This window comes from Bombina bombina, chromosome 7 (genome assembly GCF_027579735.1).
Source record: "Bombina bombina isolate aBomBom1 chromosome 7, aBomBom1.pri, whole genome shotgun sequence".
Classification (NCBI taxonomy): Eukaryota; Metazoa; Chordata; class Amphibia; order Anura; family Bombinatoridae; genus Bombina; species Bombina bombina.
The window spans coordinates 371,609,194-371,624,346 of record NC_069505.1 but is presented as its reverse complement, the minus strand read 5'-3'; the positions used below and the strand labels follow the sequence as shown (position 1 = coordinate 371,624,346).

Genomic DNA, 15,153 nt, shown 5'->3' with positions numbered 1-15,153 from the left:
CCACTCAGGTGGATTACCCATTACTGCCGGCCAATAAGCCAGTGCATCTGAGAGACAAAAACTTGTATTCTGAGTAATGTGGCAGTCCGGGACATGTTCTGCGCAGCAGCGACAGTTAGTCCTCCACCCCAGCACAGGGTTTAATATCAAGAGTAGAGGCATTAAACATGCTAAGATCTTTACAAAGGCTAACATTAAACAATTCAACAGCCATTTACTATGGAGGATTGATGCTGTCCAAACTTCTGCTCTAGTTTCCCATTTAAGGAGAACCATTTCCAAAAATGTAAATGCTAAGCACCGAAGGCTGACAGATATGAGTGCATAGTTCATCAAAACTCTTTTTTTCTGCATGTTTCTAGTAGCATTGTATTGCCGTGAAAGCGACACCAAAACAACACCAGGGAGTAAGTTCTTTTCGGCTAGTGCTATCCCCGCTTGTGTCTGAGTGTCGCTCAGGGCAGTACCCAACATAAAATAAATGAAACATATAACAGTTGTGAAATAACCCATTAATACTGTAATCAAGCACTCTATCATCCACCAATTTACACCCTCTCTCATTCAGGGTCTACCTGTATTGCGCCCCTGCGGGAGTTACCAGGTTGCCTCAGATTTTCCCCCAGGAAGGCCTGTGCTTCCGCTGGCGAATCAAAGAACCTAGGGCCATTGTCTGTGATTAGTTTCAGTCTCGCCGGGTATAATAGGTAGACTTTCCGGCCTTCCCTGTTTAGAGAAGAGCATAACGCAGAGAATTCCCTCCTTTTCCGCATCAACTCAGCAGAGTAGTCCAGGAAAAGCAGGAGTTCAGAGTTTTCAAACATCAAGGAGGGAAGTCTACGATACGCTCGTAGCACCTGTACCTTTATCTGGAAATGCAAAAATTTTATCATTATTTGTCTGGGGGGCTGGCCCTCTCTAAGGTTTTGTCTCTCTGGGCCTACTCTATGCGCCCTTTCGACACTGCCCCTCATGGTGCCTGTAGCGATACCTAGCAAAGATGCCAGGTCATGTTCAATGAAGTGTATTATGTCAGAGGGCTTAATAGTTTCAGGCAGGCCTAGAAGGCGGACATTATTCCGCCTGGACCTGTTTTCTAAATCTTCCAGGCGTTGGAACAAGATTTGGTTCTGGTGTGTTAGGTCCTCTACCTTCCTAGTGTGTGAGACATTAAAGTCCTCTAACTCTGAGACTCTCTCTTCTACTTCATTAAATCTAGCTGTTATCTGCTTGACCTCTCCTGCCAAGGTATCTACCCCTCTTTGAATACTGTCCATTTTGGGCATAAAGAGTGAAGTAAGTTGTTGTACTATGGTGTGCGGTACAGTAATTTCAGGTAAAGTGTCAGCCTGCTTGGGCGTGAGGACAGATGTGTTCTCTACATTGTTTTTTTGTTTTTTGTCGCCTGTTTTGCCTCTACTAGACATTTTTGAGGGTTCTAAGAATTTATCCATATAAAGGAGAGAGGTATGTGTGGCGCATGTGTCTAAACAAAAAAAAAAAAAAAAAAAAATAGGGAGAAAAAAAAAAAACAAGCGCGGTGGGCACAAGGGCCTAGTGGAAGAGCTATAGCTGGCTTATTGTCTGCAAGATTTGTTAATGTGTAGAGTTAAATATTACATTAGTTGTCAGTCCCCAGGATTGGCACAGTTGGTATAGGCTTATAACCTGGGTGATAAACAGATTTGTGCAATAAGTCACAGATTCAAGTTACTCATATATTTTCAAAAACTATATACTGCAGCTTTGCATAGATAGCACTGATATAAGTACATAACCCATGTGCAACATAGGGGTTTCACTGAATGTTGATCTTACAGTTATCAGTATAATATTCACAGGCACAGTCAGGGGCAAATATTACATACACTTATAACAATTTTTGCTGCATATCATGAGGTATCAGGAGTAGTTGCAGCACTCTGGATGCGGCTGAGTCAATGTCTATTAGTGGAGCAGAGTATTATATGAGGAGGCTATTAGGTCAAGCAAATGTTGCCACAGGACATAACATGTGTCATGGCGTGGGATTATTTTCCTTTGCTCCTTCTAGCCAAATGTCTCTCCTCTCAGGGCCCCCCTACAGTGAATCCCAATAAGGCAGTCCACAGCAGAGGCTGATCCAACTGTGCCCCACACCACACGACTCACAAGAGGTCAGATTGTAATATATAGATATAAGCATCAGTGAGTCCCAGTGGCTTGATACTGGCCTGTGTGAGCTAGGTGTGCGTGGTATGGCACTGGAGTTAAATGGTGAGTGTCTTACCAGCTCCGTTGTGTCCCAGCTGATTCCCAGGTGTCCAGCCCTTCCACACAGCCTCTACTTCCCTTTACCTCAACCTGCAGGAGTTGCTGCGCTGTGCCCTATTGGTAGTAATAGGGGAATCCCTGCTGCTCAAGATGGTGCTGCAGGTGTCGGGGCTCCTCCGTTAGTGATGCGGTGAGAATTGGCAATGTGCCCTGACTGTTCTACTTGCCTCCCCACAACGGCTGTCGGCTGCACCCAAAGAAATCCGGTCCTCTGTAAGGTAAGTCCACTTTTACCTGTGAGATGTTCCGGTCACGGGCAGGAAGCGGTGCGAGGCCCTGGATGGTGTGATTCAGTTCACGGCGTTCGCCTCCTCACTTATGCCGGGAGGTTGGAAGTCAGGGTAGTCGGGGTAGGTTGCCCATGCAATGCGGGTTTTCCGGTTCTTTGTCCCCTCCGGTCACCACTGCATCTCGTTGCGGTTTCAGGTCCTCGCACTCTGCCAGAGACGCTTGCTCCCTGTTTGCGCGCTAATATGGCCGCCGGCTATATGCACCTCCGTTCCTTATTCGATATTCAGGTTATTCTTCCGTGGGGGAGAGATGGAGTTCTCCAGCAAAAAAATCGTCTAGGCACGGTCCTACCAATGACCAGTATGCTTGGGTCCAAATTGTTGTGGATAAAGTCACTTTTATACTTCAGAAGGCTCCTGTGTGGTAGCGGAGCTCTGAAGTGAGCTGCTTACTTCTTGCCCATCCACCGGAAGTAGTTAGAATAATTATTAAATAGTCATTAACTATTTAATAACTACCTAGCTAAAAGAAATACAAAATTACCTGTAAAATAAATCCTAACCTAAGTTACAATTAAACCTAACACTACACTTTCATTAAATTAATTAAATAAATTACCTACAAATAACTACAATTAAATTAAATTAACTAACTAAAGTACAAAAATAAAAAAAGCTAAGTTACAAAAAATAAAAAAATAAGTTACAAACATTTAAAAAATATTACAACAATTTTAAGCTACTTACACCTAATCTAAGCCCCCTAAAAAAATAACAAAGCCCCCCAAAATAAAAAAATGCCCTACCCTATTCTAAATTAAAAAGTTACCAGCTCTTTTACCTTATAGAAAGAAAAAGCAGCACTCGTGGGACACCGACTATAATAAAAAATCCAAATTTTATTCCATAAATTAAAAAGTGAGGTAGGATCAGGGAATTAACCCCTTACGCGTTTCGTACTCCAACTGAGCACTTAGTCATAGGGATAGTTGCTTAGACCGGACATGGCCTATTTAAAGGCACAGTGTCCAATCAGGCGATTTACAGAAAGATTAAAAAAACAATAAATTAAAAACATGTTAACACAAAACATGATCATTTAACAATATGTATGCATGAAGTTGCCAAACACCAGATAATATAAATGTGAAAATATGCAATTTTGTTACCCCATCATAATCCCGTTACTTTCATTTTAAGAAACTTTCTGTATCAAAAGCATGAGGGATTTAAATGCAAAAATAGTGACATCAATATGCTAAGGACACCCTAGATATGGAAAATCTTGGTTTAATGCCTATGGCTAACCTAGTACGTTTGCAATATGTAAGTACTGAAATGATTGACATTTTGTTTAGTTAAAAAAGGGTTGATTTTTTGTAACATATCACATAATGCTGAACATGGTTAGTAATGACATTTAAGTTGTCTTCATTTAAATAATAAGGGATTAATCCATATGGCATGATATGATATGATGAAATATCTATGATAGATTAATATCAGTCTATAAATAGACTCATATCCCACTCTTTATTTAAACCTTCAGGGGTTACTGTTCTTAATTTATATATCCAAAACATTTCTTGTTTGAGTAACATTTTATTCCTGTTTCCCCCTCTGGTTGGTGGATAAATTTTATCTATGACTTTAACTGTCATATTAAATTTATTCGTCATATGCATGGTAAAATGGTGCCGTGCAATTGCTGAACTCTTATTATACATTTTAGTGTCATAAATATGTTCTCTCATGCGAGATCATAGTTCTCTACTGGTCTGACCTGTGTATTGCATGTGACACAGATTGCACTCTAATAAGTACACAACATAATGACTCCTACAATTTGCATAAAAGCCAATATTGTAGCTTTCTTTAGTGACATTACTTGAGAAAGTTTCCCCTCTACCTATGATATCACATGTGGAACATGGACCAGTACCACATTTAAAAGTACCTTTCTTATGCAGCCATGTACCTGTTTTCTGTTTTTTAGAGGACACTAAGCTGGGTGATAATTTATTGGCTAAGGTGGGCGCCTTTCTGGGAACAAACACAAACTCTGATGAACTCTTTGAGAAACAGGCAGTAATGCTCAAAGACAGGCTCATTAAAAGAGGGTATAACAATAAACTTTTGGATAACAGTATCCAACAAGTTAGTGCTAATACACAGCAGGACCTATTGATGAAACAAAAGAAAGACAACAGGGATTTCAAAGATTTCCCTGTTGTATTTTCTACAGAATACTCTAACCAATATAACCAAGTATGTGGTATTTTAAAGAAAAATTTACATCTCTTACAACAAGATGAGATATTAGGTGGGATTATAGATAAGTGCAAGTTTGTTCCCAGAAAGGCGCCCACCTTAGCCAATAAATTATTTTTATTAAATGTTTTGGATATATAAATTAAGAACAGTAACCCCTGAAGGTTTAAATAAAGAGTGGGATATGAGTCTATTTATAGACTGATATTAATCTATCATAGATATTTCATCATATCATATCATGCCATATGGATTAATCCCTTATTATTTAAATGAAGACAACTTAAATGTCATTACTAACCATGTTCAGCATTATGTGATATGTTACAAAAAATCAACCCTTTTTTAACTAAACAAAATGTCAATCATTTCAGTACTTACATATTGCAAACGTACTAGGTTAGCCATAGGCATTAAACCAAGATTTTCCATATCTAGGGTGTCCTTAGCATATTGATGTCACTATTTTTGCATTTAAATCCCTCATGCTTTTGATACAGAAAGTTTCTTAAAATGAAAGTAACGGGATTATGATGGGGTAACAAAATTGCATATTTTCACATTTATATTATCTGATGTTTGGCAACTTCATGCATACATATTGTTAAATGATCATGTTTTGTGTTAACATGTTTTTAATTTATTGTTTTTTTAATCTTTCTGTAAATCGCCTGATTGGACACTGTGCCTTTAAATAGGCCATGTCCGGTCTAAGCAACTATCCCTATGACTAAGTGCTCAGTTGGAGTACGAAACGCGTAAGGGGTTAATTCCCTGATCCTACCTCACTTTTTAATTTATGGAATAAAATTTGGATTTTTTATTATAGTCGGTGTCCCACGAGTGCTGCTTTTTCTTTCTATTTTGAATTACTGCGGCTTGCGCTCGGCCGCGTTTGACTTGCACCTCACGGGGCTGTGTGAAACTTACCCTACAGCTGGGCGGCAATAGGACTCTCCCCTCCACGTCACGCTCTGCAGCGGCCTTGTCTCCTCTACTCCTAGCTCTTTTACCTTACCAGCCCTTAAAAGGGCCTTTTGCGGGGCATGCCCCAAGAATTCTGCTCTTTTGCCTGTAAAATAAAAATACAACCCCCCCAACATTAAAACCCACCACCCACATACCCCTAATCTAACCCAAACCCCCCCTTAAATAAACTTAACACTACCCCCCTGAAGATCATCCTACCTTGAGTCGTCTTCAGCCAACCGACCCACCGATGGAACTGAAGAAGAGATCCGGAGCAGCAGAAGTCATCATCCAGGTGGCGCTGAAGAAGTCTTCCATCCGATGAAGTCATAATCCAGGTGGCGCTGAAGAAGTCTTCCATCCGGGCGATGTCCGATCAGCCAATAGAATGCGTGCTCAATCTGATTGGCTGATTGCATCAGCCAATCGGATTGAACTTCAATCTGATTGGCTGATTCAATCAGCCAACCAGATTTTTCCTACCTTAATTCCTATTGGCTGATAGAATCCTATCAGCCAATCAGAATTGAAGGGACGCCATCTTGGATGACGTCCCTTAAAGGAACCTTCATTCAGTCGTCGGCCGTCGGGAAAGAAGGATGTTCCGCGTCGGCGGGATGAAGATGGATCCGGAAGAAAGAAGATTGAAGGCGCCGCTTGGAAGATGACATTTCCCCGATGGAAGACTTCTTCAGCACTGCCTGGATAATGACTTCATCGGATGGAAGACTTCTTCAGCGCCCCTTGAATGATGACTTCTGCCGCTCCGGATCTCCTCTTCGGTTCCATCGGTGGTCAGCTGGCTGAAGACGACTCAAGGTAGGATGATCTTCAGGGGGGTAGTGTTAGGTTTATTTAAGGGGGGGTTGGGTTAGATTAGGGGTATGTGGGTGGTGGGTTTTAATGTGGGGGGGTTGTATTTTTATTTGACAGGCAAAAGAGCAGAATTCTTTGGGACATGCCTAGCAAAAGGGCTGGTAAGGTAAAAGAGCTGGTAACTTTTTAATTTAGAATAGGGTAGGGCATTTTTTTATTTTGGGGGGCTTTGTTATTTTATTAGGGGGCTTAGATTAGATGAAAGTAGCTTAAAATTGTTGTAATTTTTTTTTAAATGTTTGTAATTTTTTTTTTTTTTGTAACTTAGCTTTTTTTGTACTATAGTTAGTTTATTTAATTGTATTTAATTGTAGTTATTTGTAGGTAATTTATTTAATTAATTTATTGATAGTGTAGTGTTAGGTTTAATTGTAACTTAGGTTAGGATTTATTTTACAGGTAATTTTGTATTTCTTTTAGATAGGTAGTTTTTAAATAGTTAATAACTATTTAATAACTATTCTAACTAGCTAAAATAAATACAATAAATACAAAGTTACCTGTAAAATAAATATAAATCCTAAAATAGCTACAATGTAATTATTAATTATATTGTAGCTATCTTAGGGTTTATTTTACAAGTAAGTTTTTAGTTTTAAATAGGAATAATTTATTAAAGTATAGTGTAGTGTTAGGTGTAATTGTAACTTAGGTTAGTTTTTATTTTATAGGTTAATTTCTCTTTATTTTGACTAGGTAGCTATTAAATAGTTAATAACTATTTAATAGCTATTGTACCTAGTTAAAATAAATTGAAAGTTGCCTGTAAAATAAAAATAAATCCTAAGATAGCTACACTATAATTATTATTTATATTGTAGCTATATTAGGGTTTATTTTATAGGTAAGTATTTAGTTTTAAATAGGATTAATTTAGTTAATAAGAGAAATATTATTTATATTTATTTAATTAATATTTAAGTTAGGGGGGTGTTAGGGTTAGACTTAGGTTTAGGGGTTAATAATTTTATTACAGTGGCGGCGGTGTAGGGGGGCACGATAGCGGTTAATAAATGTATTATAGGTGGCGACGGTGTAGGGGGGGCAGATTAGGGTTTAATAAGTTTAATATAGGTTGCGGCGGGGTCCGGGAGCAGCGGTTTAGGGGTTAAACTATTTATTTAGTTGCGGCGAGGTCCGGGATCCGCAGGGTAGGGGTTAATAACTTTATTATAGGTGGCGACGGTATAGGGGGGCAGGATAGGGGTTACTAGGTATAATGTAGGTGGCGGCGGTGTCCGGGAGCGGCGGTTTAGGGGTTAATACATTTATAATAGTTGCGGCGGGGTCTAGGAGCGGCGGTTTAGGGGTTAGTAACTTTATTGAGTTGCGGGGGGCTCCGGGGGCACCGGTATAGGGGGTAGAACAGTGTAGTTAGTGTGGGTGCTTAGTGACAGCTTGCCAATAAAGCTGTCAAAAAGCCAAAGAGCAGCGAGATCGGATGTGTGATAACTATCACAATCCGCTGCTCATTGCCCCATACTTGGTGCGCAGCGTTTTGACAGATTTTTTGATAACTTAGGCGAACGTATTCAGGTCCGCGGCGGCGATGGAAGGCGAGCTTAGGCAGGCGTATTGGACCGGCGAAGGCAGGTAAAGTAGACGGCTTGATAACTACCCCTCTCTGTATGAACACCGTTTACTTTAAGACAATTGCAAGCAAAAAGAGGTCACACTTTAAGGCTAGAGAAAAGGAAATTTGATATCCAGTTTGCAGTGATTGCCAATATGGTAGATAACTTTAAAAAGGGCCTAGGTTTGCTTAAAATAGAATCTAAGTTTATGATTTATTGCGTTAAAGGGTTAGGTTTTTAAGGTATACTTTGTTTACCATAATTTATTAAAGGGGTTAATACTTACCTTAACGTACTCTGGAGAGCGTGCTAAACTGTTCCTATTTTTGCCAGAGTCCAGGCCGCGATTACCATGAGGCTTAGCTCGCTCAGCTACCAGGACCTGCAATAAAGTTAGTGCAGATCCTGGGAACCGAGCGTGTTAAGCCTGCTGTTAATGTGGCCGAGGCTCTGGCAAGAAGAGGATCGTGTTAGCGCGCTGTTAAGGTAAGCATTCTAGCTACAGGTTAACTTTTCACCTGTAGCTTTGAACATTTACATTCTTTTGAATGAAAACTAATTTAAATGTTAATGAAAATTCAGTATTCATTTCATTTTAAACTAAACGAATACCGAATAGTGCAGCCAACGAATATTCAGGGAAACGAATGTCTGAAAATTTATTTATATACTACTTGTCCAAAAGCCTGTGTACATGGGCCGTTTTTTGCTTTCTCTCTCACTCCCCTCTTTTGCTCTCTCTCTCTCTCCCCCTCTCTTTTGCTCTCTCTCCCCCCTCTCTTTTGCACTCTTTCTCCCCCTCTCTTTTGCTCTCTTTCTCTCCCTCTCTTTTGCTCTCTCCTTCCCCCTCTCTTTTGCTCTCTCTCTCTCCCCCTCTCTTTTGCTCTCTCTCCCCCCCTCTGTTTTGCTCTCTCTCTCTCCCCCTCTCTTTTGATCTCTCTCTCTCCCTCTCTTTTGCTCTCTCTCCCCCCCTCTCTTTGCTCTCTCTCTTTCCCCCTATCTTTTGCTCTCTTTCTCCCCCTCTTTTGCTCTCTCTCCCCCTCTCTTGCTCTCTCTCCTCCTCTCTTTTGTTCTCTCTCTCCCCCTCTCTTGCTCTCTCTCTCTCTTCCCCTCTCTTTTGTGCTCTCTCTCCCCCTCTCTTTTGTTTTCTCTCTCTCCCCATCTTTTGCTCCCCCCTCTCTTTTGCTCTACCTCCCCCCTCTCTTTTGCTCTCTCTCCCTTCTCTTTTGCTCCCTCTCTCCTCCTCTTTTTTGTTCTCTCTCTCCCCCTCTCTTTTGCTCTCTCTTCCCCTCTCTTTTGCTATCTCTCTCTCCCCTCTCTTTTGCTCTCTCTCTCCCCCCTCTCTTTTGCTTTCTCTCCCCCCTCTCTTTGCTCTCTCCCCCTCTATTTTGCTCTCTCTCTCCCCCTATCTTTTGCTCTCTCTTTTCCCCCTCTCTCTTTTGCTCTCTCTCCACCCTCTCTTTTGCTCTTTCTCTCCCCCCTCTCTTTTGCTTTCTCTCCCCCTGTCTTTTGCTCTCTCTCCCCCTGTCATTTGCTCTCTCTCCCCCTGTCATTTGCTCTCTCCCCCCCTCTTTTTTGCTTTCTCTCCCCCTATTTTTTGCTCTCTATCCCCCTCTCTTTTGCTCCCCCCCTCTATTTTGCACTCTCTCTCCCCTCTCTTTTGCTCTCTCTCCCTCTCTCTTTTGCTCTCTCTCCCCCCTCACTTTTGCTTTCTCTCTCCCCCTCTCTTTTCTCTCTCTCCCCCTCTCTTTTGCTCTCTCTCCCCTCTCTTTTGCTCTCTCCCCCCTCTTTTTTGCTTTCTCCCCCTCTCTTTTGCTCTCTATTCCCCTCTTTTGCTCTCTCTCCCCCCTCTTTTGCTCTCTCTCCCCCCTCTCTTTTGCTCTCTCTCCCCTCTTTTTTGCTCTTTCTCCCCCCCTCTTTTGCTATCTCTCCCCCTCTATTTTGCTCTCTCTCCCTCTCTTTTGCTCTCTCTCTCCCTCTCTCTTTTGCTCTCTCTCACGACCACGCCTACTCCACCGAACCATGCCCATTCCCACTCAGCCACGCCCCCAAAATGGCCTGCCTGGCCATGCCTACATCATGGCGCTCCCGCCCGGCCACATCCCCATCACATCCTTTCTTTTTCAACTCACATGCTCCATTGATCCTCAAGCGCCAGACCTCAAACGCTCCGCTGACCTTGCTGCAGACACGCTCCACAAATGCAGAGACTGATGATTTGAATGTTAAGGCCAGGTATGTTTGTCCTTGCGGTCTCTACTCCACATGACTGCCTCTGACAAAATCACCTGGCCTTTAATTATATAGGATGTTTCTGCATTGCTAGAGGATGTCATGTTGACACTGTTGTAAGATAATAATGTCATTGGTATATTGTATTTTCATAATAAATATGATCGTGAAAGGATTTCAATATATATTTTCCTATCTCACAATAGAGTGAAAATATAAGCTATATATTAGCTATTTTTATAAAATGTCATTATTGGCTGCCTGAATAAAACAAAAATCTTGCATCCCCTTTTATGAAATATGTTATTAAAGGGATATAAAAACCCTACATTTTTTTTGTGAGAAAACATGTACAAACAGAACATATAATTAAAAAGAAAAATCCTCTTTACTTCTATTATCAAATTTGCTTCATTCCCAAGATATTCTTTGCTGAAGAGCTACCTAGATAGGTGTTTGAAGCTCAACATGACAGGAAATAGTGCTGCCGTCTAGTGCTCTTCCAATTGTATAGCATTCTTGTAAAGCTGCTGCTGAGCTTACATCCCTGCATTTTAACAAAAGATACCAAGTGATTGAAGAAAATTTGATAATAGAAAAATAGCAGAAAATTGTTTACAAGTGTATGCTCTATCTGAATCATAAAAGAAAACATTTGGGTTTCATGTCCCTTTAATGTAATAAAAGAAATACAGTGTACCTTTAAATGTTTTTCTAGCTTTTTCTTTTATGTGTAACTCTAACAGGCCCATTTATCAAAGGTCTTGCGGACCTGATCCGACACTGCGGATCAGGTCCGCAAGACCTCGCTAAATGCGGAGAGCAATACGCTCTCCGCATTTAACATTGCACCAGCAGCTCACAAGAGCTGCTGGTGCAACGCCGCCCCCTGCTGACTCGCGGCCAATCGGCCGCCAGCAGGGAGCTGTCAATCAACCCGATCGTATTCGATCGGGTTGATGTCTGGCGATTCCTGTCCGCCTGTTCAGAGCAGGCGGACAGGGTTATGGAGCAGCGGTCTTTTGACCGCTGCTTCATAAGTTGTGTTTCTGGCGAGTCTGAAGACTCGCCAGAAACACGGCCCTTCAAGCTCCATACGGAGCTTGATAAATGGGCCTGTTAGAGCTTAGTGATCAAATACTTGTCAGTATGGAGAGAAATAATGTAAAACCTTTGGGGGCTTTTTTTGGAGAAGTTTATTGTATGTGTTTCATTCACATAGGGGTGAAAAAAAGTGATTTGGAAATAGCAAAGTGCTACTTTTATTTAGTGCCCTATAACTTGCAAAAAAAGCAAAGAACATGTAAACATTGGGTATTTCTAAACTCAGGACAAATTTAGAAACCGTTTAGCATGGTTTTTTTTTTTGGTGGTTGTAGATGTGTAAGAGAATTTGGGGGTCAAAGTTAAAAAAGTGTGTTTTTTTTTTCATTTTTTCCTCATATTTTATAATTTTTTTTATAGTAAATTATAAGATATGATGAAAATAATGGTATCTTTAGAAAGTCCATTTAATGGCGAGAAAAACGGTATATAATATGTGTGGGTACAGTAAATGAGTAAGAGGAAAATTATAGCTAAGCACAAACACCGCAAAAATGTCAAAATAGCCCTGGTCCCAAACGGACAGAAAATGGAAAAGTGCTGTGGTCATTAAGGGGTTAAAATTGTATTCTCTATCTGAATCATGAAAGAAGAATTTTGGGTTTCATGTCCCTTTAAGGCACGATGATCTAAAGCTCTCTGGTCTGGCGAGATTATCTAAGAAGTCTCGTCAGTACTGAGAGATTCCGCTTATAGTTTAGAAAGGCACATTTTAGCTTGAGAGTTGTGTTAGCGCTAGTTACATTGGAACACTGATATCTTTCAGGAATCCCTGAATATCCATTGACATGTATATATTTTTTTTTTAGAAGACATCCCAAAGTATTGATCTAGGCCCATTTTGGTATATTTCTTGCCACCATTTCACCGCCAAATGCGATCAAATAAAAAAAAAATGCTAAATTTTTCACAATTTTAGGTTTCTCACTGAAATTATTTACAAACAGCTTGTGCAATTATGGCACAAATGGTTGTAAATGCTTCTCTGGGATCCCCTTTGTTCAGAAATAGCAGACATATATGACTTTGGCGTTGCTTTTTGGTAATTAGAAGGCCGCTAAATACTGCTGCACATCACACGTGTATTATGGCTAGCAGTGAAGGGGTTAATTAGGTAGTTTGTAGGGAGCTTGCAGGGTTAATTTTAGCTTTAGTGTAGACATCAGCCTCCCACCTGACACATCCCACCCCCTGATCCCTCCCAAACAGCTCCCTTCCCTCCCCCACCCCACAATTGTCCCCGCCATCTTAAGTACTGGCAGAAAGTCTGCTAGTACTAAAATAAAAGGTTTTTTATTTTTTGTTTATTTTTTTTTTATAGCATATTTACATATGCTGCTGTGTGGGATCCCCCCTTAGCCCCCAACCTCCCTGATCCCCCCCAAAACAGCTCTCTAACCCTCCCCCTCTGCATTATTGGGGGCCATCTTGGGTACTGGCAGCTGTCTGCCAGTACCCAACTTGCAGAAAAAAATGTTTTTTTTTGTTTCTGGGTTTTTTTTTTCTGTAGTGTAGCTTCCCTACCCCCACAGACCAACCCCCACACCTTGATAGATTGATTTTTTTAAAACTTGTATTCCCCTTTTTTTAGCATTTTATTAAACTTTTTGCTGTAGTGTAGCGTTTCCCACCCGCTCCCTCCCGTGCACACGCGCGTGCCCCCGGACATCCCCGCCCACAATCCCGCCCCCCTCCACATCACTAGTGCCAACGATGGCCGCCACCCGCCTCCCGGTCCGGCTCCCACCCACCAACGAGGAAAGCCACCGATCTCCGGTGCAGAGAGGGCCACAGAGGACGTACCCTGCACGTCCTCAGTCATTAAGGGGTTAAACAACTTTCCAATTTACTTCTATTATTTAATTTGCTTCCTTCGCTTGTTATCGTTTGCTGAAAGATCTATCTAGGCAAGTTCAGGAGCAGCAGAGAGCCTAAGTTCTAGCTGTTGATTGGTGGCTGAATATATATATTGATTGTGATTGGCTCATCCATGTGTTCAGTTAGAAACCATTAGTGCATTACCGCTCCTTCAACAAATGATACCAGGAGAATGTAACAGATTAGATAATAAAAGTAAATTAGAAAGATGTTTAAAATTGTATTCTCTATCTGAATCATGAAATCATTTTTTGGGGTTTTATGTCCCTTTAAAGGGACCTAAAACCACATGATTCAGATATAACATCCAATTTTGAACAACTTTTTACTTCTATTATCAAATTGTCTTTGTTTTCTTGTTATCCATTGTTGAAAAGCAGTAAGGTAAGTTTAGGAGTGTGCAGCACTATATGGCAGTAATTGTGCAACAATCATTAGCAAGAGCACTAGATGGCAGCACTATTTCCTGTCATATAAAGCTCCAGACGTGCACGCTACCTATCTAGATATCTCTTCAACAAAGAATAACAAGAAAATTAAGCAAATTTGATAATTTAAAGGTACAGTCAAGTCCAAAAAAGACATTCATGATTCGAATAGTGCATGTAATTTTAAACAACTTTTCAATTTACTTTTATCACCAATTTAGCTTTGTTCTCTTGGTATTCTTAGTTGAAAGCTAAACCTAGGAGGTTCATATGCTAATTTCTTAGACCTTGTAGGCTGCCTCTAATATAAATGCATTTTGACAGTTTTTTACCACTAGAGGGCGTAAGTTCATGTGTTTCATATAGATAACATTGAGCTCATGCACGTAAATTTACTGAGGAGTGAGCACTGATTGGCTAGAATGCAAGTCAGTCAAAAGAACTGGAATAAGGGGGCAGTCTGCAGAGGCTTAGATATAAGGTAATTACAGAGGTAAAACATTTATTATTATAACTGTGTTGGTTATGCAAAACTGGGGAATAGGTAATTAAGGTATTATCTGTCTTATAAAACAACAAAAATTCTGGTGTTGACTGTTCCTTTAAGTAAATTGGAAACTTTTTTTTAAATTATATTCTCTATCTGAATGATGATAAATGTTTTTGTCCTTTTAAGAGTTTATATAGGCTTAACATTATAACAATATACATAATATTGAAACTTTGTATAAATTATTTATTTATTATATTTTTATCAAATTTTATTTTTACAGGAAGAAGAATCAGAGCAGGAAGAATTGAAGACTGAATTGTAATGAATTATACTGTGTTCTATAATGTATTTGTCCCATTAAAACTTGTATTTACAATAAAACATTTTTCACATTATGGAAATCTTGTATTATTATATTTACCCATAATTTTAAACATGAAATAAATGAAATTAACTTTTTAACTTAAAGGGATATGAAACACAAACTTCTTCTTTCATTATTCAGACAGAGCATGTAATTTTTTATTTTATTTTTCTCTTTTTTTATTTTATTTTATTTTATTTTTTTTATTTATATTTTATACCAAAAATGTGCCATAAACAATATAAAACAAGAAAAACAAGAAAAATGAAGAAAAGAAAAAGAAAAACAATACACATATTGGTACCTAAAAAAGGCACCATAGGTATTCAATTACATTTCAGTGTAAGTCAACATTGCATAATTATAAATTGAATGCTAAAACTAAGTTTCCTTTGCTTAAAGGTTCCTTGGCACACTGTTG

General features: G+C 39.9%; 1 protein-coding gene across 1 annotated transcript in view; it reads left to right on the top strand.

Annotated features, from left to right (window-relative positions):
* The window catches only part of ERP27 (endoplasmic reticulum protein 27), a 128,791-nt gene extending 114,028 nt beyond the window's left edge, over nucleotides 1–14,763 (top strand). The window contains exon 7 of the mRNA XM_053689003.1: nucleotides 14,649–14,763. Coding sequence (XP_053544978.1) covers nucleotides 14,649–14,690 — 42 coding nt within the window. The 3' untranslated portion in view covers nucleotides 14,691–14,763. The remainder of the gene's footprint in view (nucleotides 1–14,648) is intronic.
* The last annotated feature ends 390 nt before the right edge of the window (nucleotides 14,764–15,153 follow it).